This window comes from Leucopleurus acutus (genome assembly GCF_964270905.1).
Source record: "Leucopleurus acutus genome assembly, chromosome: 21".
NCBI lineage: Eukaryota > Metazoa > Chordata > Mammalia > Artiodactyla > Delphinidae > Leucopleurus > Leucopleurus acutus.
The window spans coordinates 30199419-30223857 of NC_139163.1; the positions used below are offsets into that span (position 1 = coordinate 30199419).

A 24439-nucleotide genomic window follows, 5' to 3' on the forward strand; every position below is an offset into this window, starting at 1 on the left:
CCCAGGAACTAAGATCCCACATGCCATGTGGTGTGGGCCCCCCCCCCGCCCCGCAAAAAAAAGCATGCATACTCTTTAGCAACTTCCCTGGGAGCTGAAGAATCTTAAGTATGAAAAAAGCTTTATACACGAAGATGTGAATAGCAGTATTGTTTATATTAGAGAATTGGAAATGATCTGAACGAATTCTAGAGGATCTGGATTCTTGTGTTTGAGTTTCCAGCTGTTAAGTCAGGTGATTCCCAGTGTTCTCTGATTCAGGATTCCTTGCTAAGTGGAGCTGGGGTGAGCACACCTAGGTTGGTTGAGTGATTGCTCCTAGAGAAGGAGTGAGTGAGTGTTGACTGTCTCAAAGGACAGTCAGATAGGCGGTCTGTGGCTTGTGGGTGGGGCGTTTTTTGCTATGGTGATAAAAGGACTAGAAGTAGCTTAAAAAGCCCTGGAAACTGACTATTGGACTGTCATCATGGGGGTCTTGCAATCTGTTTAATGAGAACGTTCCATCTCCTGTGTGATGCGGGAGACCTTTGTCTCTCCCTTAGCTCCCATCCCCATCTTTCCCTCTGTCTTCTCACATTTCCCCACCAAATCAACTTCTGTTCCTCTAGAAGGAAAATCTGTAAGAAATGCTATTCTGCTGATGGACAATTTAATTGCCACTGTCTCATTCCAATTCAAAATAGCCTTTCTTCTCCCCCAAATATGTTATCTTATTATTATTTTCTTTTTACAGAAGTTGCCTTTAATTATCTTTTGCTCATATTATTTTAATTTACTTGACAATGATGATAATTTACATGCAGAGGCTCTTTCTATATAATGCACCCCCCAGAGTTGCAACTTGCTGTCTTCTACATTACTTTTTGTTTCGAAGGTCATCTCTATAATGTAATTGACTAGTGAAGTAATTAAGAATTTGAATATGACTTTCTACATAAATTAAGAAGCATGCTGGGGCTTCCCTGGTGGTGCAGTGGTTGAGGGTCTGCCTGCCAATGCAGGGGACGCGGGTTCGTGCCCCAGTCCGGGAGGATCCCGCATGCCGCAGAGCGGCTGGGCCCGTGGGCCATGGCCACTGAGCCTGCGCGTCCGGAGCCTGTGCTCCGCAGCGGGAGAGGCCGCAACAGTGAGAGGCCCGTGTACCGCAAAAAAAAAAAAAAAAAAAAAGCATGCTGTAATATTATTCTGCTTACAGTTGAAAACTTTTTTAATTAGCAAAGTATTCTTTTGAAACTGAGATTGGAAAATGCAATGTATAATTGGTCACTTTATCCAGAGAAAAGCAATACAACTAAGGTGAATTGAGATATAATACAGTTTTACTTTAAATTTCCTAACTGTAGAAATAGACATTAGCATTTATGGATAATGTTATTTATAATAGAAATAATTATTAATATCTTTTCAAACAACCCAAGGAATCTGAGAGACTTCAAGAAATATAGACATGTGTACAGAAATCCTTAAGAAGGCTGAAAAGAATACAATAGAAAACAGGTAGGCAGTGAAGACCTGGTCACCCTCCTGTCTGTAAACCATTTTATGGGGCTGATAAACAAGGATATTAAGAAAAAGTATGTTATCTTACTTGATCCCGACAATTTGATCCTTTAGGTAAGAATTATCCACAGTTTGAGTATGAAGAAAATGAAATTAAAAAGTTGTAGGGAGAAGGCAGCAAACATACTTATAATATTGGAATTTAAGGCTTCATCTGTGTCCCTCATATAATAATAACAACAACAACGATAGCGACTAATATGAAGCCCTTTCTGTGTATTAGGCTCTTTCAAACTGCCTTACCTAAATGAGTTCATTTAATTTTTCCCAATAGTTCTACTTGTGGAACAGGTTAGCTAGCCCTGCTATCAGTAAAATACCTTCTGGAAGAATCTTGGAGACCGTGTCCTGGTTATCTTTTTAGACTAGGGATGGATTTCTCTTTCTGGGAAACCACCAGGTTGTCAAGTAACTGGGAAAAGAAAAGTCCAGGGAAGAGAGAGGGCAGGTGAATTTGCAGCTATGGTGCGTGAGAGGGGTCTTCTCCAGGGGCACCGTTGCTGCCTCTCTTTGGCCCAGCGTGCCAGGGTGTGAAACTGTTCCCCTTGTAAGTGTCCTGCACACACCTAACCAGGGAGGGTTGGTTTGGGGACAGGATGGGGTAAGCATGCAAATTTGAGGGTTTTAAAAAGACTGGTCAAGTATTACCTTGATATAATGCAAAGGGAAAGCATCATTCTAGGGATGGGGAGAGTGAGGGGTATATGTGGAGAATTTTGCAGGCCAGTGTGTGTGATGTTTGCATTCATGTATGCACGGGCATGCAAATGCACGCTGGTAATTTTGGGTAGCTCTATTGGGGAAGGTGCAGGGCGACAGAGAGAGGTTAACTAATAAAACGTTTCTGGAGGTCAAGGTTTCATTCAGTCTTGGTCCTATCTGTGTGCCTGGTACCTGATGTCACGTGTCACCCTGAGTAAGGCCTCAGTAAATGTTTGCCAGGTTCACTTGGATTCAGCTCCTGTAAAGCTGGAAAGCACTGAGAATTCCCAGGGCTCTACCTACTGTGGCTTGGCTTCTGATTTTCCTCTTTCTTCACAGAGCCGCTGCTGCCCCCTTCTGGGGTTGCTCGGTATTTCTGAGGGAGGAACTTTTTAAGGCCTCGGCTGTGCCCTCCCTGCATGTTGGTGAGCTTGGTGCTACAAGTCTAGCAACTCTTGAGGCCTGGATGGGACTCAGGACAGACCCAGATCACTTGTGCTTTGAGAGAAGCCCTATTCCTGGAGAAACCACCTGTCTGGGAGGATTTGGTTTTGTTTTTTTTTTTTTTTTTTTTTTTGAGGATTTGGTTTTAATGGGACTGGAGCTGAAAGTGGGATCATTTGTTGGGATAGCTGTGGTAGAAGGATGACTGCACTGGGTGTCAGAAGAACTGGAATCTAGACCAGCCCTAAACCTTGGGCTCTGGCTTTCTGGGCTTCATTTTCCTTTTCTGTAAAACAGGGGTGAGGCCAGGCCGATTGTGTTCCAGAGGGGGTGAGGGACTTCAGTAGGGATGGGCCTCTAAGCTCTCCCTCTGTCACGACCTCTGCCCCACTTTGAGCCCTTTTATTTATGGGGTGACAAATATGATTTTTCTGGGGAAAAAAATGTCCTCAGAAGTCCGAAAGCCACCGGCCTGGATGGTCTCTGAGATCCCTTCCAGCTCTAATGGTGTGATTTTACGAGCTTAGAATTGAGTCACAGGCGTGAAAGCTGAAATCACAGCGCCAGACGTGTCTCTGTAAGTGTGGTGGGTGTTTTGCAGGCAGACAGTCCAGAAGACATGCACAGCTGGATTAAGGAGATCGGGGCAGCTGTCCAGGCCCTCAAGTGCCACCCCAGAGTAAGTCACTTCCTTCCTGTTCACAGTCACTGTCAAGCTCGTGAGGAGTTGTCCCGAGTGGGTGGGTTTTATTTGGTGATGTAGGGAAGCAGCCCGGTGCCCAGATGCAGTTGAAGCCCCGGGCTGTCTTGCTTGTTTTTCTCTTTTGACTGGTTTGGGTACAGATTTTTATTTTTTGTTTTTTTCAGCAGTTGGAGGAAGTGAGGTAGGGTTGGATAGAGAACCAGAGCTTCCGATGTGTCCTGCACATCTCCCTGCCAGGCAGACCTTGACACTTCTGGGGTGAATGCCGCTGGCCATATTTAATTTCTGTAGACGCGTGTCTCTGGGCCTGTGAGGGTGGTGATCCTGGAGGGGGTCCTCTTCCTGGGACCTTGGGATAAACGCTGTCAGGAAAACTCTTACTTTCCTCTTTTTCCCGCCTTTTATTTTTGTAGGAAATGTCCTTTTCTCGATCCATTTCTCTGACCCGCTCTGGAAGCTCCAGCCTCTCAGGGGGGCCCAACTCTGTCTTGTGCAGAGGGCGGCCGCCTCTGGAGGAGAGAAGGGCCCTCTGCAAAGCCCCCTCCGTGGCTTCCTCCTGGCAGCCCTGGACACCTGTCCCCCAGGCTGGGGAAAAGCTGCTGCCCACTGAAGAGACTCCTGAGGACTCTTTCTTCATGCCTCGACTTGGGGAGAGCAGTACTTCTGGGGTGCTGCCCAGCTCCCGGATAAGGCACAGATCGGAGCCCCAGCACCCCAAGGAGAAGCCATTTGTGTTCAACCTCGATGATGAAAACATACGGACCTCTGATGTGTGATGAGGCGCAGTGCCCAGGAGGGAAGGGGAGGGCTCAGATGTCCAAGGGGCCGTGACTCAGTTTCTCCACCTGCTGGAGGACAGTCGGAGGCCTTCCTGGCACTCACATCCCTGTGGAGCTCTCTTGGGGGAGGGGAGCATCCAGCTGTTTTTTTTTTTTTTTAAATCAATGCAGTGTTTTTAATTCGGGAAAGTCACCAGGTTAGACCTGTAGGCTTGCTCAGTGGAGAGCAGGGTGCCTCTTACCTTGACTCTTCCATGGTCCACCTGGTGAGTGGAGGTTGGAAATCCAATTTCATCCCTAACCAAGTTTTTGTTCCTTGTCCTTGTCTTATTAGTTTCTTCCCTTTGTTTTCAGGCCGGGTGCAGAACCTTGAGGCCAGTCATCTGGTTTTATCCTATTGCTGTTCATTGGCTGAAGTTTGACTGTGAAGTAGGAGGGTGGGAATTCACCCAACTGAAACTGGGGGAAGCAGTGGGGGACACCCAGGCTCCAGCTTGGCCGGGATACATTCTGAGGGGAGGTGTTAAAATCTGGGCACTGGTCGGTGGGGGGGCCCTGAATGTCGACCAGGGCAGCTTCCCCCAACCTCCAGGGGACCTCCATAGGGGAAGAAGTAGGGACTTCTTGTAAGGAATGGGAGAATGCACTCCCAACCCCAGTGCATCAGCCAGTTTCGGGAATTACTCTGTTCTCTTTGAGATGTTCTTTCACCCCAAATACTGTCGCTGTGAGAGACAGACCTGCCCACCCTGTTGCTGTGTCAGGCCCTTAGGATAGGTTTATCAGTGTTCAGTGCTGAGAACAGAACAGACATTGCCCTTGATACGGCGTTACTTGGAATGTGTGGAGGGTTGATGAGTGTATGATAATTCACTTGTGTGATACATCACATCTGTATTTTAGAGGTTGAGAGTTGCTTTACAGCAGGTGCTGGGAAGAGATGGAGTTGAGTTCATCCAGCTAAAAATTTTTGATCCATGTTTTCCAGACAGAAGAAAAGGTCTCTTTTCGCAAAGACAGATGATCTTGGGTTCTTGCCTCTCAGCTCCTCTTTCGTGGGCCGACAGTAGTCTGATTTGAAGTGCTGTACATACCTTGGCAGGTTTGCTTTCTTTCTGTTCTTTGTGTTGCCCTTTGGGTGATGCCTCGTGTCTGTACTTGCATGATGAAATCTTGTCGTCTGACGAGGTCCTACGTTCACAACAGTGAGGAGATAACAAAGATAATCTTGAGAGATATTTATATCTTTAATAAAATAGAAACTGTGCAGAGAAACATTGATTTACAGCCTATGCATTGCTGGTTAGAGATTTCCCAGGTAGAAGAGCATAGATTGTATTTCCCATCCCATATTTTAGGATGTACCTTCTTCCATTTGACAAGAGATCCTATTTCCAGGGTCCCCGGGAGAAATTATCTGTCCAGCTTATGTGGTGAACTGCTACCAAGGTTCCCTAAAGGGAGGGAGCTTAACTCAGTTCTATCTAGAACTCTTTATCAGCTAGATCAGTTAATTTTGTCTTTAAATTAAGAATTAACGAGTAGAGGAGGAGACTGTGATCAGAAAATCCTTAGTGGCTTGAGGGAAATCTTCTGTTTGTTTCGGGCAGTGTAGTTTCCTTGAAGACTGTGTCAGGTTGAGAACTTTTCTTGACCGTACTTCTTTGGAGATAACTTTCACTTAAATTGTTTGCCCTAGTGGTCCTGGTATAAAAAAGGAAATCTACTCTAGATTTCTCTCTCTCTCTCTCTTTTTCCCCTCTTTTCTGCAGCCTCCTGTGTACTTTTGTCCTTAGAAATCCCTGGTTTGGACATTATTTATTTATGAGTGATCAAGGTGACAACATACTTCAAGTAGCCTGGTTTCAAGAAGCCATTACGAATTCTTAAAGTTCTTTGTTTCAGGTTTCATCTTCAGATTTTCCTCAAGAAAATTCTTTGGCTAGGTGAAAGAAAGTGCACAGAGATATGGAACTAACAAAGATAAATTAGGACCTTTTGAGATCTCTGTAAACATTCCCTGACTCATGGAAAGATGTCATCTCCTGGTGTTTAACTTGTGAAAATCTACCCATTTCTTCCTCTTTTAAATCAACTCTCTGCTCGATTACTACTGCTAAATTAATTGGCCATTATGGTAAGCTGATCTGTTTCTTATTCAGTAAGGTTTATTTTGAGAATGTATTAAATTAAACATACTTATAAATCCAGATTATATTATCATAATAGAGGGGAAACAAGGATTCTAGTTGGCAGATACTTGGAAATTCCAAGTTAGAGTGTTGTTAATGTAGTTCCAACACCAGATAAATATAATTATCTTCAATGAAGCCTAGAGGCATTCTCATTGCCAAATCTTATTTCAGAATTCCTTTCGTGTTCATATTTCTTAGCTTCTGGTTAATTTCACATCACACCTTTTAATGTCACTACACATGTGAGCCAAAGATGGTGCATATACGACCAAAGCATTTGGTTTCAAATGTGAAAAATGGAACCAAATGGAAAAAACAAGGAGGGGATGCAATATCGATTAGTAGTTAAGTGCATAGGCTCTGGAATAAATCTGTTTGTTTTGTTTTTTTTAAAAACAGGAACCAAAAAAGGTACTGCATTTTTTTGTGTGTGTGGAATAAAAACGTTCTCTGAGTTGTGCTGTTTTCATAAGACTTTTGACATGGTCTTGACCCACTGTGTGTAACAGCTTCAGGTGTCTCCCCATAGGTGAACTATTATTGTCCACTGTTCTTGAAAGTTAAGGAATTGCTTGCTCAGGGTCAGCTGATGGCTGGTGAACGTAGTTTGTGGCCTTTTGCATTCTGTGAGATGACAGTCGTACTAAGGTGTCCATCAGGTAAAGCGATCTCAGGTGAAAATTGCAGAGTTACACATCTGTTTCTGAATAGAATGCTGAGCTCCCATGAGAAAGAGTCCAACTTCATAGTTCACTTGAAGCAGAAGGTGGTTTGTTGTTTTATTTTTTTCCCCTGAATGTAACTGTGCTCTGATATGGTCTGAAAGGATCCAGTAAATAAGTGGCAGATTCAGTAGTTGAGCAGTGGGATTTGATATGTTTGTTTTCACTGTTAACCGGATAAATAGGCATAAGGAAGTAGCAGAGTTTTGGAAACTGAGTGTCCCAAATCAGCTTTGTTTATAAAGTTTGAACATGTCAGAAACGGACAGATTTATTACATCTTTTCTACCAATGTCACTTTTTTTCCTTAGTCCCTTCTTCTCTCTGTTACTGCCTGCAGTAGTGAATTACAGTCACTCATGCTTGGTAGAGTTTCAATAAAGAGATTATTTGGCCCAAAAACATATTGTTCCCCTTCCCCCGCTGCTCCCCAAGGTGTAGCATGATTCTGTGTTTTGAACCAGTATGTTTCAGCTGTGAAATGCACTTGTAGGCTGAGCTGAGTGCATGGAAACTCTTACGCTTCTCATTTTAAGCGATCTCCTACTTGGTTGTAGCAAAAAATAATTTTCTAAAACTGTTTTGTCGCTTGTTTTGTAATAAAAACCATGTGAAATACTGAAGTAGGTTGTGTGTTTTCCTAACTCTGATCGTCTGTCCGTGGGTGGGTGAGTTGTCAGTCTGCCCCCGTTCTTGGTGTTCTGAATTCCACGAGGTGGGGGAAGGGTCGGGACGCGGGGCGGGGTGGGGAACCGGTGTGTGTGGAGAGGGCTGCCAGGTTCTGCCCCTTAAAGTCGGGGGCTGAAGGAGGCGGCATCCCAGTCCGGAGAAAGCGTTGCTCGTCTGAGAGCAGCTGCGGGTCCAGAGGAGAGTCCGCGGGAAAGTGGGAAGGAAGGAGGAAGGGAGCGGGATGACGAGACCCCTGCTGCGGCCCGCCGGGCTCGGACCGTTCGTCCTGACGTGGCTGCCACTGCCCGCGTCTCTGGGGAAAGGAGTCCAGGCCAGGAGGGCCAGGCTCGCGCCGCCGTGCCCGCCACTGCGCCCCCTGCTCGGCGGGGGACGGCCCCGGGGCTCGACCGCTGCGGGGTCTGCCGCGTCTGCGCCGCGGCCGAGGGCGAGGCCTGCGGCGGGGCGCTCGGCCGGCCGTGCGCCGCCCGCGCCCCGGCTCCTCGGCGGCGGGGGACGGACGCACCTACCGCAGCCTGTGCGCGCTCCGCGCCGAGAACAGCGCCGCGCGCCTCCGTGGCGCGCTCCCGGCAGTGGCGGTGCAGAAGCGGGGGACTGTGGAGCCCCAGGTGAGCGGAGGGCCGTGCGCTCTCCGCGCCCTCTTCAGGAGCGAGTTCCGTTCGCGCGGTTCTCCCTGCTGCATCGCCAGAGCGATTCAACGCCTCCTAGGTACCGATTTTCTTCCCTCCTTAGGTGTCCGGTTACCGGTTCCCATGTGGTTGCTCCCCAATTTCCTCCCTATAGCTGGTGGCCGCCGTCTTCCCTTTTATTTTCAAATCGGGGTGACAGGTTTGGTCTCATGCGACCGCAGTGAATACACAGTGGGAGACCGAAGAGAGGAGGGGGAGGGAAAGCGGAGAGAGAGGGAGGAGAGAGGTGATGCCTGATGCGGTCAGGCAGCGAGGGTCGTCCCCCACCCCCACCCCCGCCCAAAGAATGGAGCATCTCTTTGCGGGGACCAGAAGCGCAGGCTGGCTCAGGAGCAAGTACAACTTCATCGCCGCCGTGGTGGAGACGGTGGCCCCGTCCGTGGTCCACTTACAGCTGTTCCGCGGGTAAAGGAGGTCGGAGGAGGACGTAAGCTCCCCGGGCTAACTGTTCCCGAGCGCCTCCCTGCTCCTGGCCCCGCGCAACCACTCTCCCAGCACAATTTAGTTGTAAAAACCACGGTGAGGAAATCAAACGGCTCAAAGAGGTTGCCTAGCCTGTTGGTCGTTTAGCCAAAGAGCAGAGACACAAGGATTCTGACTTCCAAATCTGGGCTACTCCTCTCTCTCAGACAAGTTCAAGGTCAGAGGTAAGAGCCAGAAGGCACCTTGATGGTGATCTTTGCCCGGCCCCTTCTTTTGCATGTAAGGAATCCCAAACCCAGAGAGCAAGAGAAACTTGTCCTATGTCACAGGGCCAGTTAGTAGTGGAACCTAAGCCGGGACCAGACTTCTCTGACTCCCTCCCTGCCTGGGTGCTGGATAATGTAGCACTAGGTCCACTTTTGCCCCCAGTATTACGATTAGGTTAGTCGTCTTTGAAGCAGAGGGGTGCTGCTTTTCCTGGAAAAGCAGAGTTGGAATCAGCTCTCAGTCCTGTTTCCAAGAGACGGCCAGGACATTGAACACAGAGTCTAATTACATGTGGAGAGAATGAAAACAGGCAGGGAAAAGTAAAATGTCTGAGGAAACTGTGGTGGAAGAATGTTTCATAAATGCCAGGTTCCCAAGCTTCCGGACTATGGCGGATGCCCTGATTTGCCCGCCTTCTGCTTAGCTGTTGTCTTGCTGAGACAGGTCGCCTCTCAGCAGTGAGGATATTCCTGCATCCAGTGGCTCTGGGTTCATAGTATCTGAGGATGGGCTTATTGTTACCAATGCCCACGTCCTCACGAACCAGCAGCGGATCCAGGTGGAGCTCCAGAGTGGGGTCCAGTATGAAGCCACTGTCAAGGACATTGACCATAAATTGGATCTTGCCCTGATTAAAACTGAGCCAAATGTGAGTCTGCGATCCGAGGATTTTCATCAACTTGCTGATATTTTCTTCCCCACCCCACCACATGTCTTTTCTCCCTGGCGTATACTTTTTTTTTCTAGTTTGGTTTTTTTCTATTCTTCACTCCTTCTTTTGTTTATTTTCTTCCATGCCTGTCTGTATGTCTGTGACAATTTTTATTAACCACCCAGCTGTCTTTTTTTCTCCTTCAGTTCCTTCTTCAACAGATGCTGCTTCTGGGAAACTTATTTCTCTGCTTGTCTCAAAACACCGGAAATGATTGTAATGGATTCAAAGCTGCTAAGGAGTGCTTTGAGTTCCTTGCTATACGAAGTGTGGTCTGCACCCCAGCAGCACTGACATCATCTGAGAATTTTTTAGAAATACAGAAACTCAGACCCTACCCAGGTCTACTGATCACTGGGAGATTCATATGCACATTAAGGAGAAGCACTGCTTTGGGTGACCTCCTTTCTGTTCGTGGCTTATTAACTTTGTAAACTTCTGAGCTGGAATGGTGCTAAGTAAATTGCTAATGTCAGTTTATGTTCATCAGTTACTTCACTGGCGGTTTACTTATTGTAATTTCTACAAGCAATAATTTTAGATTTTTAGAGATGATCCCTATCATCTTAACAAGTGAGAGTTTAGTGGTAGTTGGAGTGTAAGGAGGAAGACTCAGGCAGTTGTAGAAACTAGGTGGGTGGGTGATTCTTGCATTATAAATGCCGAAATGGTGGAGACCATGTCATATATGGATTGTATACAAATGCTGATTGATTCCAGTTTTAATTTGTCCATCTGGTCCCTCCTCACCCACGTGCAGACTGAACTTCCTGTATTGCTGCTGGGAAAGTCATCTGACCTGTGAGCTGGCGAGTTCGTGGTGGCCTTGGGTAGCCTGTTTTCACTGCAGAACACAGGGATGGCAGGCACTGTCAGTGCCACACAGCGAGAGGGCAAAGAGCTGGGGCTGAAGGATTCAGGCATGGACTATATCCAGACGGATGCCATAATTAATGTAAGTCACAGGGGTAGGCTGTGCTCAGCCCATAAGATACTGGCAATGCGGTGAGAAGAACACTTCAGGGGGCCTTCTTTCCCCTTTGGCCTTTCGGGGATGTCCAGAGATCAGGTCTATCCTCATGAGAGGTACGGAATGCCACGCTGTTAGAGGTGAGCCTGTTTGATGTGATAACTGGATGGTCTCCTAGGGTCTGTCGCAGAGATCACTGCTTCCGTAGGAGGTGGCGGTCCTCTTGCTGTTGTTCTTTACCTGCACCGACTTCGGAGATGATCATGATGGGGCCCAATTTCGCCTGCCCTGGGGAAACAGGGGCTCACTAGGGCAGGCTGTTTTTGGGAAACCTCTTTGGGAACTATATATAGATGACTGGGAGAAAAGTACTGATGGCTTTTTCAAATTCTGTCTTCAGCATGGGAATTCTGGGGGGCCTCTGGTGAATTTGGTAAGTGACCACTTTCCTCACTGCTTCACGCTTCTTCTGAACTTTCAGAAACTTGACAAATTTCATGATGCAGACTGGGATGTCCTCTTGTGTAGAGATTTGTGGTACGATGCTTTTCTATTATTGCATCTTAAGTAAAGGGCTAGGAAAAATGTAAGATCTGTGATGGATGTGTCCTCTTGGCATGTGAGCTCCTCCAGCCGAGGGGGTCAGGGTTTCCTTAACACCTACTTACATCTCTTCAGTGTGCTTTCTGCTTTCATTGGGTACTTAAAAAAGTCCTGGGTACTAAACCCAAATTATGTCAAATGACAACTGTACTATGTAATGTATATCCTTGAAGACCCCCTGCTTCTGCATGTGAAGAACTAGGTCTCATTCCAAAATGCTAATTTAGTATTGACCTGCTTAGAGATGACAAAAAAGCCACAACAACAATCCGTTGCTCTGTCATGTATTTAATTCTTAAATTTTATTTAACATCCCTAATGGAAATGCTAGGGTTTCTAGTTGCTCAGATACAACAAGAGAGCAGTGCTGTTTGACACACGGCCTGTGATCATGCTCTCTGAGTCCCTTGAGCTGATTGTTTCTGGTTTCTCTTCACATATTACATTTGCTTGTCGGAGGAGGAATTGTGTGTGAAATCACTGAGCGCTTTTTATTCCTAACATTTTTTTTTTCACATCTTCATTGGAGTTTCAATGCTTTACAATGATGTGTTAGTTTCTGCTGTATAACAAAGTGAATCAGCTATATGTATACATATATCCCCAAATCCCCTCCTTCTTGCGTCTCCCTCCCACCCTCCCTATCCCACCCCTCTAGGTCATCACAAAGCACCGAGCTGATCTCCCTGTGCTCTGCAGCAGTTTCCCACTAGCCATCCATTTTACATTTGGTAGTGTATATATGTCCATGCCACTCTCTCACTTAATTCCAGCTTCCCCTTCCCCACCGTGCCCTCAAGTCTGTTCTCTACATCTGCGTCTGTATTCCTGCCCTGCCACTAGGTTCATTAGTACTGCTTTTTTAAATTCCGTATTTTTTGGATTCCATATATACATGTTAGCATATGGTATTTGTTTTTCTTCTTTCTGACTTACTTCACTCTGTATGACAGATTCTTGGTCAATCCACCTCACTACAAATAACTCAGTTTCATTTCTTTGTATGGCTGAGTAATACTCCATTGTATATATGTGCCACATCTTCTTTATCCAGTCATCTGTTGATGGACATTTAGGTTGCTTCCATGTCCTGGCTATTGTAAATAGAGCTGCAATGAACATTGTGGTACATGTCTCTTTTTGAATTATGGTTTTCTCAGGGTATATGCCCAGTAGTGGGATTGCTGGGTCATATGGTAGTTCTATTTTTAGTTTTTAAAGGAATCTCCATACTGTTCTCTATAGTGGCTGTATCAATTTACATTCCCCCCCAACAGTGCAGGAGGGTTCCCTTTTCTGCACACCCTCTCCAGCATTTATTGTTTGTAGATTTTTGATGATGGCCATTCTGACCCGTGTGAGGTGATACCTCATTGTGGTTTTGATTTGCATTTCTCTAATAGTTAGTGATGTTGAGCCTCTTTTCATGCATTTGTTGGCCATCTGTATGTCTCCTTTGGAGAAATGTCTATTTAGGTTTTCTGCTCATTTTTGGATTGGGTTGTTTGTTTTTGTGATATCGAGCTGCATGAGCTGCTTGTATATTTTGGAGATTAATGCTCTGTCAGTTGCTTCATTTGCAAATATTTTCTCCCATTCTGAGGGTTGTCTTTTCGTCTTGTTTATGGTTTCCTTTGCTGTACAAATTTCATTAGGTCCCATTTGTTTATTTTTGTTTTTATTTCCCTTATTCTAGGAGGTGGGTCAGAAAGGATCTTGCTGTGATTTATGTCATAGAGTGTTCTGCCTGTGTTTTCCTCTAACAGTTTTATAGTGTCTGGCCTTACATTTAGGTGTTTAATCCATTTTGAGTTTATTTTTGTGTATGGTGTTAGGGTGTGTTCTAATTTCATTCTTTTACATGTAGCTGTCCAGTTTTCCCAGCACCACTTATTGAAGAGGCTGTCTTTTCTTCATGTATATTCTTGCCTCCTTTGTCAGAGATAAGGTGACCATATGTGCGTGGGTTTATCTCTGGGCTTTCTATCTTGTTCCATTGATCTATATTTCTGTTTTTGTGCCAGTACCATACTGTCTTGATTACTGTAGCTTTGTAGTATAGTCTGAAGTCAGGGAGCCTGATTCCTCCAGCTCTGTTTATCTTTCTCAAGATTGCTTTGGCTATTCGGGGTCTTTTGTGTTTCCATACAAATTGTAAAATTTCTTGTTCTAGTTCTGTGAAAAATGCCATTGGTAATTTGATAGGGATTTCATTGAACCTGTAGATTGCTTTGGGTAGTGTAGGCATTTTCACAATATTGATTCTTCCAATCCAGGAGGATGGTATCTCTCCATCTGTTTATGTTATCTTTGATTTCTTTCATCAGTGTTTTATAGTTTTCTGAGTACTGGTCTTTTGCCTCCTTAGGTAGGTTTATTCCTAGGTATTTTATTCTTTTTGTTGCAGTGGTAAATAGGATTGTTTCCTTAATTTCTCTTTCTGATCTTTCGTTGTTAGTGCATAGGAATGCAAGAGATTTCTGTGCATTAATTTTGTATCCTGCAACCTTACCAAATTCACTGATTAGTTCTAGTAGTTTTTTGGTGGCATCTTTAGGATTTTCTATGTTTAGCATCATATCATCAGCAGACAGTGACAGTTTTACTTCTTCTTTCCCAATTTGTATTCCTTTTATTTCTTTTTCTTCTCTGATTGCTGTGGCTAGGACTTCCAACACTATGCTGAATAACAGTGGTGAGAGTGGGCAGCCTTGTCTTGTTCCTGATCTTAAAGGAAATGCTTTCAGTTTTTTACCATTGAGAATGATGTTGGCTGTGGGTTTGTCATATATGGCTTTTATTATGTTGAGGTAGGTTCCTTCTATGCCCACTTTCTGGAGAGTTTTTTTTTCTTTTTTAATAAATTTATTTATTTATTTATGTTTTGGCTGCAATGGGTCTTCCTTGCTGTGCATGGGCTTTCTCTAGTTGCGGTGAGCGGGGGCTACTCTTTGTTGCAGTGCATGGGCTTCTCATTGCGGTGGCTTCTCTTGTTGCAGAGCACGGGCTCTAGGTGCGCAGGCTTCAGTAGTTGTGGCATGTGGGCTCAGTAGTTGTGGCTCGCTGGCTCTAGAGCGCAGGCTCAGTAGCTGTGGTGCACGGACTTAGTTGCTCTGTGGCATGTGGGATCTTCCCAGACCAGGGCTCGAACCCGTGTCCCCTGCATTGGCAGGCGGATTCTTAACCACTGCACCACCAGGGAAGCCCTGGAGAGTTTTTATCATAAATGGGTGTTGAATTTTGTCAAAAACTTTTTCTGCATCTATTGAGGTGATCATATGGTTTTTCTCCTTCAATTTGTTAATATGGTGTATCACATTGATTGATTTGCGTATACTGAAGTATCCTTCCTGGGATAAACCCCACTTGATCATGGTGTATGATCCTTTTAGTGTTCTGTTGGATTCTGTTTGTTAGTATTTTGTTGAGGATTTTTGCATCTATGTTCCTCAGTGATATTGGCGTGTAGTATTCTTTCTTTGTGACATCTTTGTCTGGTTTTGGTATCAGGGTGATGGTGGCCTCGTAGAATGAGTTGGGGAGTGATCCTCCCTCTGTTATATTTTGGAAGAGTTTGAGAAGGATAGGTGTTAGCTCTTCTCTAAATGTTTGATAGAATTTGCCTGTGAAGCCGTCTGGTCCTGGGCTTTTGTTTGTTGGAAGATTTTTAATCACAGTCTCATTTTCAGTGCTTGTGATTGGTCTGTTTATGTTTTCTATTTCTTCCTGGTTCAGTCTCAGAAGGTTGTGCTTTTCTAAGAATTTGTCCATTTCTTCCAGGTTGTCCATTTTATTGGCATATAGTTGTTTGTAGTAATCTCTCATGATCCTTTGTATTTCTGCAGTGTCAGTTGTTACTTCTCCTTTTTCATTTCCAATTCTGTTGATTTGAGTCTTCTCCCTTTTTTCTTGATGAGTCTGGCTAATGGTTTATCAATTTTGCTTATCTTCTCAAAGAATTAGTTATTGATCTTTGCTATTGTTTCCTTCACTTCTTTTTTATTTATTTCTGATCTTATCTTTATGATTTCTTTCCTTTTGCTGACTTTGGCTTTTTTTTTGTTCTTCTTTCTCTCATTGCTTTAGGTGTAAGGTTAGGTTGTTTATTTGAGATGTTTCTTGTTTCCTGAGGTAGGATTGTATTGCTATAAACTTCCCTCTTGGAACTGCTTTTGCTGCATCCCATGGGTTTTGGGTCATCGTGTTTTCATTGTCATTTGTTTCTAGGTATTTTTTGATTTCCTCTTTGATGTCTTCAGTAATCTCTTGGTTATTTAGCAGCACACTGTTCAGCCCTCATGTATTTGTGTATTTTACTGTTTTTTTCCTGTAATTGATTTCTAATCTCATAGCATTGTGTTCAGAAGAGATGCTCTATATGATTTACATTTTCTTAAATTTTCCAAGGTTTGACTTGTGACCCAAAATGTGATGGGAGAAGGTTCCATGTGCACTTGAGAAGAAACTGTATTCTTCCTCTTTTGGGTGGAATGTCCTAAAAATATCAATTAAGTCTTTCTGTTCTGTTGTGTCATTTAAAGCTTGTGTTTCCTTATTTATTTTCTGTTTGGATGATCTATTGGTGTAAGTGGGGTGTTAAAGTCCCCCACTATTATTGTGTTACTGTCGATTTCTCCTTTTATGGCTGTTAGCATTTGCCTTATGTATTGAGATGCTCCTATGTTGGATGCATAAATATTTATAATTGTTACGTTTTCTTCTTGGATTGATCTCTTGATCATTATATAGTGTCCTTCCTTATCTCTTGTAACAGTCTTTATTTTAAAGCCTATTTACTCTAATATGAGTATTGCTACTCCAGCTTTCTTGTGATTTCCATTTGCATGGAATATCTTTTTCCATCCCCTCACTTTCAGTCTGTATGTGTCCCTAGGTCTGAAGTGGGTCTCTTGTAGACAGCATTTATAAGGGTCTTGTTTTTGTATCCATTCAGCCAGTCTATGTTTTTTGGTTGGAGCATTTAATCCATTTACATTCAAAGTGATTATCGGTATGTATGTTCCTATTACCATTTTCTTAATTGATTTGTGTTTGTTTTTGTGGGTCTTTTTCTTCTCATGTGTTTCCCGCTTACAGAAGTTCCTTTAGCATTTGTTTTAAAGCTGGTTTGGTGGTGCTGAATTCTCTGAACTTTTGATTTTCTGTAAAGCATTTGATTTCTCCATCAAATCTGAGTGAGATCCTTGCTGGGTAGCGTAATCTTGGTTGTAGGTTTTCCCTTTCATCACTTTAAACATGTCCTGCCCCTCCCTTCTGGCCTGCAGAGTTTCTGCTGAAAGGTCAGCTGTTGACCTTGTGGGGATTCCCTTGTGTGTTATTCGTTGCTTGTCCCTTGCTGCTCTTAATAGTTTTTCTTTGTATTTAATTTTTGATAGTTTGATTAATATGTGTATCGGTGTGTTTCTCTTTGGGTTTATCCTGTATGGGACTCTCTGTGCTTCCTGGACTTGACTATTTCCTTTCCCATATTAGGGAAGTTTTTGACTATAATCTCTTCAAATATTTTCTCAGACCCCTTCTCTTTCTCTTCTTCTTCTGGGACCCCTATAATTCGAATGTTGGTGCGTTTAATGTCTCAGAGGCCTCTGAGACTCTCCTCAATTCTTTACATTCCTTTTTCTTTATTCTGCTCCCTGGCAGTTATTTCCAACATTTTATCTTCCAGCTCAGTTATGTGTTCTTCTGCCCCAGTTATTCTGCTATTGATTCCTTCTAGAGTATTTTTAATTTATTGTGTTGTTCTCACTGTTTGTTTGCACTTTAGTTCTTCTAGATCCTTGTGAGATGTTTCTTGTATTTTCTCCATTCTGTTTCTGAGATTTTGTATCATTTTTTCCTATCATTACTCTGAATTCTTTTTCAGGTAGGTTACCTATTTTGTCTTCATTTATTTGGTCTTATAGGTTTTTACCTTGCTACTTCGTCTATAATATATTTTTTTGTCGTTTCATTTTTTTTTTTTTTTTGATGGGTGGAGGTGTATTCCTGTTTTACTGGTTGTTTGGCCTGAGGTGTCCAGCACTGGGGTTTGCAGGCAGTTGGATAGAGCCGGGTCTCAGAGCTGAGATGAGGACCTCCAGGAGGACTCACTCCGATTAACATTCCCTGGGGTCTGAAGTTCTCTGTTAGTCCAGCGGTTTGGACTCAGAGCGACCCCCAGCCTGGGAACCAAGATCCCACAAGACGTGTGGCATGGGAGAAAAAAAAAAAGAAAAAAGGAGCAATACAATAACAAAGAATAAAAAAGAAATAAAATTAGAAAGACAAAAAATATATTAGGAAAAATAAAACTGCAATTGAAACAACTGCAACAAGGTAAAATAAAACCACAACAGAAAAAAGGAAAGAAAAAAAAGGGAACAAGCAAAAAGGAGAACAATAAAGAATATTGTTCTTTATAAAGAACAATATAAAAGGGAATTTGTTTCCCTTTGAATTTGAATTTGTTTTGAATTTAAATTTGAATTTGTTTATAAAAGGGAATAAACAAAAAGGAGAAAGTATAAAGAATAAAATTAGAAAACTAAAAGATTTATTAGAAAAAATAAAAATATAAATGAGTCAAGGTAAAACAGAACCCCAACCTAAAAGAGGAAAAAAGAAAGAAAGAAAAACAAAAAGCCTTGGCTATTGGGGGGGGTGGAGTTTAGGCAGGGGTGGAACTTCAGCAGGGGCAGGGTTTAGGGTTGGGTGGGAGCTAGGCGGGTGGGAGGTGACATTTGAGCATGGGGCCGGGCCTAGGCGGTCGATGTTCAAGCGTGGAGCGGGGCTTCTGCTTAGGGCCTGCAGGGAAGGGGAGCATATGGAAAGGAGGGCCTCTGGAGTGTGGGGTTCGGGAGTTTGGAGGTAGGGCCCTGGGTGAGGGTGTGTGGGTGGGGTTTAGGCCCAGCACGTTGGAGGGGGTCTCCGAGTGTAGAGGCAGGGCCCCGGTGGGTGTGCAGGGGTGGGCCTTGGGCTCTGCCCGGCAGGAGGGAGGCTCCCAGGGCTGAGGATTAGGCCAGGGAGCCCAACAGGTTCCCTGGTGCCTAAGAGGACAGGGAAAGTGCTGGCTGCGTTCCCTTCCGTTCCTCCGTGCCCCTCCCCCACCATCTCCCCCAGCTGGACCTCTAACCGTGGGTGGGTCCCGCTGGGTGTGGGAACTCCTTCCTTCCCCCAGTCGCCCCTCAGGGGCGCCAGTCCTGTCCCGCCTGCACTCCTCCTCCCCCTTCACTCCCTGCAAGCCCCACATCTTACCTGGTCACTGGGGGTTCCTCCCGTCCCCTTAGGTGTCCATGGTCCCCCTCCAGTGCCTGGTAGGTGCTGTAGTTGTGAGGAGACGCGAAGTCTGCATCCTCCTAGTCGGCCATCTTGACTCCCCCCCCTTCACTCCTAACACTGCATGTGATTTTTAATTTTTATTTGTTTTTGCATGTGATTTTTGTGTCTGCTTTTTCTCCAGTAAACAATGAGTTTACTAGAGCAGGGATGAAATGCAGAATTTCAAGCCACACTCCAGACCTATTGAATTATAATCTGTATTTTAATGTGATCGGAAGTCTCTTTTCTATCCTTCCCGTTACCTAACAAAGGCTAAGGGAAGATGAAATGCACAAAAAGGAAAGTATTTCCCACTTCATAAATTTAGTTTAGTAGAGCTTTGTTCCTGAGGTCAATTTCCTGAATCTTCTGAATAGTTTCATTGAAGTGTGGCTGAAAGTCAACAGATTTTTGCCTTTTCCGTGTTTATTTTTGGTCTCATTTAAGGACTGGAAAGGCATATACTCCTTACTCTCATATCTGTGTCAAAATACAAACAGTGGTTCACTTTGAAAAGCAATGTAATTTGGCCAAGAAAAAAAAGAGCTCAAGATTAAAACCCAGAATTCCTCAGCAGGATTTTGCACGCCTTGGTCCGCTAAGATGCTACCTGTTGCTCGACCGTAAGTGACCCTAAGCTTCTCTCCTTCCTTTGCTTGTCAGTCTGCAGAACTGGGCTGCTGAATTGATGTCTCCTCCCTTGTCAGGATGGTGATGTGATTGGCATAAACACACTGAAGGTGACCACAGGAATCTCCTTTGCAATTCCCTTGGATTGCATTCGACAGAAAGGTAAGGGGCATTAGGAATTTTTCTTCCCCTCCCGTGCTTTTCAGGAGCCCTCGAAGGGCTCCACTGTGGTGGAGACAATCCCTTTTTTTGGCCACGCTGCGTGGCTTGTGGGATCCTAGTTCTGCAACCAGGGATTGAATCCGTGCCCCCTGCAGTGGAAGTGTGGAGCCCTAACCACTGGGAAGTCCCTGAGACAATCCTTTGAGTTCTGTAGAAAACAGTCACCGGTACTGAGCTCTGATCACAGTGATCCAGGCAGCAGTACCAGGGGACTAGGTGCAAAGCCCAGCCTGAGCTGTACCCAGAGATAGTTGGATGGAACTATTGTGGAAAGGAAAGCCCTGGGCTGGATGTGGGGAGGTGGGCCTGTGCGAGCGACAAAGGTTCTCTGAGGCATGTTTGTCTTGGCTGGCAGCCTGAAAGGGCAGCTAACATTGGAAGGATATTCTGTGACTCGGTCTGCCAAAAGGAAAGAAGGCTTTGTTAGTAACACGTTATGATCCTCCTTTCCAGGAAAGGCTGTTTCACAGAAGAAATAGTTGGTTCTGCGCATGCTGCCCCTCACTATGAAGTAAGCATGGGTGTGACCATGCCTGGGTTGTTTTTCAGAAGCACAAGCTATGGGTGGAGAGCCTGAACGGGGAAGGTAAAGCATTTGGACAGCGGCTGGCTCCTCTCGTGACTGCAGGCCCTACTTGTCACAGGGTAGGTGACTGCATCTGCTGGCACCACCACACACTGTACTTTTCAGTGGTTTCTTTCACTGTGTCCAATGGTTCTAGGCTTCGGCACAGGGAATCAGACCACCCCTGGGGAAGAATGATGGTGACCAGCTAGAGGGCATCCTTGTCCCATGTGTGTGAGCCCTGAGCAGAGCAGCTAGAGTCCCCGCTGACAGTTGGAGGGTTGTCCAGGGCTCAGGAGACTAATTCATTGTGCTTCCTAACCTCATGGGAAAACTCTTCTGTCTCTTCTTAGCCTGTTTCAGGAAATGAAAAGGCCAGATCCACATTTCCATGATGTGACCTCTAGAGTTTTTGTATATGAGGTGATTCGAGGAACAGCTGCTGAAAGGTAAGAGCAGCTCGGGCCTCTGACCATCCTTCTCTGTTCTCACTAGATGTGCCCCGTGGTAAATGTGTGTAGGATCTAGACTTGCCCTGTCTGATAACGGTGGGCCCTGCCTGCTGTGAGGCTACTGAACACCTACCTGAGGGGTGGCTGGTGTGACTGAGGAACTGCATTTTTAATTTTATTTAACTTTAATTGATTTAAATACAAAAACCCAGAAGCAATGTAAAATATTCTCCCCTGAAACACACTTTTTTTGTTTTGGGGAGACTGCGTTTCACTTTAATAACTGCATTGTGTAAGAGATTATCATCGTATAGCAGCATATTGGGTGTGTGCTGTTTCTAGAGGATTTCAAAGACTTAGAACAGAGCATAAAATATGTATTAATAATTATTAGACTATGATATGTTAAATGATATTTTAGATATAGAGTTAAGTAAGATATTATTAAAATATATTTTTATATTATATATTAGTTTCATCTATTTAAAAATTTTAAAAAGTTTAAAAATTTTTTGAATGTGGCTACCAGAAAATTTTAAATTATATATGTGGCTTGCCTTACATTTCTGTTGGACAGTGCTAAATGTACTAGTATGGGCCCCCCCACCTCTGGCTTTTCTTTTTTTGGAAGGGATGGTTCTCTGCAGCCCAAGAATTCATGATATGAGTTCATGACATAAGTTTAATTTTGCTAGGAATTCCCAAATCTACTCTTTTGCTACCTTACTTATTAAGAATCAGAAGAATCCAGGGAGATAGGAGTTTAAGAACCTATTTTAGGTGCTTTAAAACACTTTTTCTCTTTGAATTTCAGATGACAGTATCAGAGGCCAGCACTAAGGGCTTCCCGGGTGGCTCAGTGGTTGAGAGTCCGCCTGCCGATGAAGGGGACACGGGTTCGTTCCCCGGTCTGGGAAGATCCCACATGCCGCGGAGCGGCTGGGCCTGTGAGCCATGGCCGCTGAGCCTGTGAGCCATGGCCCCTGAGCCTGCGCGTCTGGAGCCCGTGCTCTGCAGCGGGAGAGGCCACAACAGTGAGAGGCCCGCGTACCGCAAAAAAAAAACCAAAACAAAAACAAACAACAAACAAACAAACAAGTACATACAGTAAGTAAAGCAAAGGCAAGAGATGTTTTGAGACATTTATAGTAACTACTGCGAGACAGGGTGACTTGGCCTACAAGTATTCTCCTGGTCTCTCTCTTATACTTCTTCCATATCCCTCCCTCACTGTTTTTGTTTTTTAAGAGCTCAACAGTCTGCTTAGATTATGGCAACTCTTTTCATGGGGAAGAATCTATAGGGTACTAACTGTTCAGAAGAGTTAAGTGTTAGGCCTCCTGTTACTAAATTTGACTCGTCACAGGCTTTTCTAGATGTTCTTGGTCCCTGCCCACCCCCCTTCCCCCCACTTATTTTTAACTTCTGGCTCAAGGCCAAAGCTATCTCTTTCAGCTCTTCAAGTCCTTGCTCCTCAAAATGTGGTCTGTAGACCAGCAGCAATAGCATCAGCTGGAGCTTTTTAGAAATTCGGTGACAGGAGCACCACTGAAAAAGGATTTGAAAAAGAACTGGTATATGTATAGGTATAACTGAATCACTTTGCTGTATACCTGAAACTAACACAACCTACTCCAATATAAAATAAAAAGTTAAAAAAAATCAGAATCTGCTTTTTAAACAAGATCTTCAGGGGATTCAGATGCACATTAAAATGTGGGTATTACTGCTTGCTTGAAGTCCCTGATAAACCGCAAATCATTCTGCCGTCACCCACTTATATCTAAGAATAATGACAATAATTCCAGTAATAACAGCTGGCATTTATCAACCACTTATTATGTCAGGCATCATTTAAAGTGTCTTACGTACTTGTTCGAGCCCCCAATAATTGTGGGATACAGGTGTTATCTTACGGAAGCAGCAGCTGTGGTGCAGAGAGGTTAATGACCTTGAGAGTTACACTGCAAGTCAGAGGGCAGGGATGTGCAACCTAGCTTAGCCCCCGTATTATCCTGCTCTTGCGGCTACTTTTGTTTCTGAGAGGCAGAGTGATTGGCAAGAAAATGGGTTTTCAAGTCTGAGAGATCCAGGATGAAACCCTACTTTAGCCTCTTACAAGCTGTGGGACACGGAAAAGGTCTGTCATCCTGCCTGAGCCCCACTTCCTCATACTTGGTGCATAGTTCATTCAGTAATACTTTGCATGTTTCTTTCTCACAGAACTGTCATGAATTTAGTTCTTTCTTTATGCACTGTCCCAGGCATTCCCCTGAGCTGTCCTGGTTCTCAGGCTTTCCCTGCTTTTAGTTCTATGCTCAAACTTCACATCCTCTTCCTTTAAATTGTTTTAAAAAATAAACTCTACATACCTTGGTAATCCTCCCACATTATCAATCTTCCCTGGGCTTCCCAGCTTCCAGTTTCTCTCTCTCTCTCTTTTTTCTTTGGCTGCACCTCACGGCTTGTGAGATCTTAGTTCCCTGACCAGGGATCAAACTCGGGACCCTGGTAGTGGGAGCACTGAGTCCTAACCACTGGACCACCAGGGAATTCCCCCCATTTCTCATAAATGGTGTCTCCTGCAGTCATTTAATTTGATTTCCAGGCTATTTTTGACTTTAAGACAGATCATCAGCATGGCTATATATTTATTCTAGTGTTTTGTATTTGGAGCTGGTTTTTGTTTCTAAAATATATATTCTAGGTGAAGCAAATATGTTGGAGGCTGAGTATAATCACAACTTTGAGGAAAAGGAGCCTAGAACCAGAGTCTTAAATATTTAGACCTTGGTGACTGGTTTTTGACTTACTGGAAGCTGCTTCTGTAGTGCAGCTCAGCATACCCTCCAGGTCCATAAACTATGGGTGAAGATGGGGCAAGTAAGTGGGCTGTCAACATCAAACTGATTAGAGTGTAACTGTCTGGAAAAATATATATTGCTTGGGCTTTTCACGTTTGTTGGTAAGGCCGAGTGTATGCTTCAGGTTAAGTGAGGTCAGGGATTAATAGAAATGAAAAGCTGAACCCCCTATTGCAAACCAAATCTCATATATGGGAGGAGCAAACTTCTTATACATTATTCTGGTAGAATATTGATTTTGGAAAGGCAAATAGGGTTGTTGTCCTCCAGTGATTTTGCAGAATACATTAGAGCAGGCCTCACATTCGGAAGGATGGAGGCTACTTCTGGTGTCCTGGTCTGTATGTTTTTTTTTTTTTTTTTTTTTTGCTGTATGCGGGCCTCTCACTGTTGTGGCCTCTCCCGTTGCGTAGCACAGGCTCCAGACGCACAGGCTCAGCAGCCATGGCTCGGGCCCAGCTGCCCCGCGGCATGTGGGATCTTCCCGGACCGGGGCACGAACCCGTGTCCCCTGCATCGGCAGGCGGACTCTCAACCACTGTGCCACCAGGGAAGCCCATGGTCTGTATGTTTAATGCCAGCAAAATGGTAGTGTCTTAAGAGACAGACATTAAATTCTAGATGGGGATAAGTAAAACTCTTACAGTTTCATGGTCCTTTCTTCTCCCCTCCCAGCTCTGGGTTGAGAGACCATGATGTAATAGTCAGCATAAATGGACAACCTGTCACACGACAACCGACGTGATTGAAGCTGTTAAGGCCAATGATTCCCTTTCTATCCTGGTTCGTTGGAGAAGTCAAACGTTGATCCTGACAGACACACCTGAAATAATCAATTAAGTGTCTTGCTTTAAAAAGAAATGATCTAACAAAACCAAAGCTTTATTACCTGGTTTGCATTGAAGATGTGCCAAAGATGGCAAGGGGTTTTAG

The 24439-nt window shown here is 44.3% G+C and overlaps 2 protein-coding genes across 2 annotated transcripts in view; both read left to right on the forward strand.

Moving 5' to 3' along the window:
- Nucleotides 1–7709, forward strand: part of PLEKHA2 (pleckstrin homology domain containing A2) — a 57253-nt gene extending 49544 nt beyond the window's left edge. Inside the window, exons 11-12 of the mRNA XM_082863960.1 lie at nucleotides 3308–3385; nucleotides 3823–7709. Coding sequence (XP_082720086.1) covers nucleotides 3308–3385; nucleotides 3823–4185 — 441 coding nt within the window. The 3' untranslated portion in view covers nucleotides 4186–7709. The remainder of the gene's footprint in view (nucleotides 1–3307; nucleotides 3386–3822) is intronic.
- A 306-nt stretch (nucleotides 7710–8015) lies between these two features.
- On the forward strand, nucleotides 8016–24361 carry HTRA4 (HtrA serine peptidase 4; the record flags this gene model as incomplete). Its single annotated transcript, XM_082863637.1, is given in 14 exon segments — nucleotides 8016–8148; nucleotides 8151–8255; nucleotides 8258–8414; nucleotides 8794–8886; nucleotides 9616–9820; nucleotides 10644–10685; nucleotides 10689–10838; nucleotides 11254–11286; nucleotides 19481–19565; nucleotides 20079–20101; nucleotides 20105–20136; nucleotides 20544–20639; nucleotides 24182–24231; nucleotides 24234–24361. Coding segments are annotated over 14 exon segments (1317 nt in total). The 3' UTR covers nucleotides 24347–24361.
- Nucleotides 24362–24439: the final 78 nt, after the last annotated feature.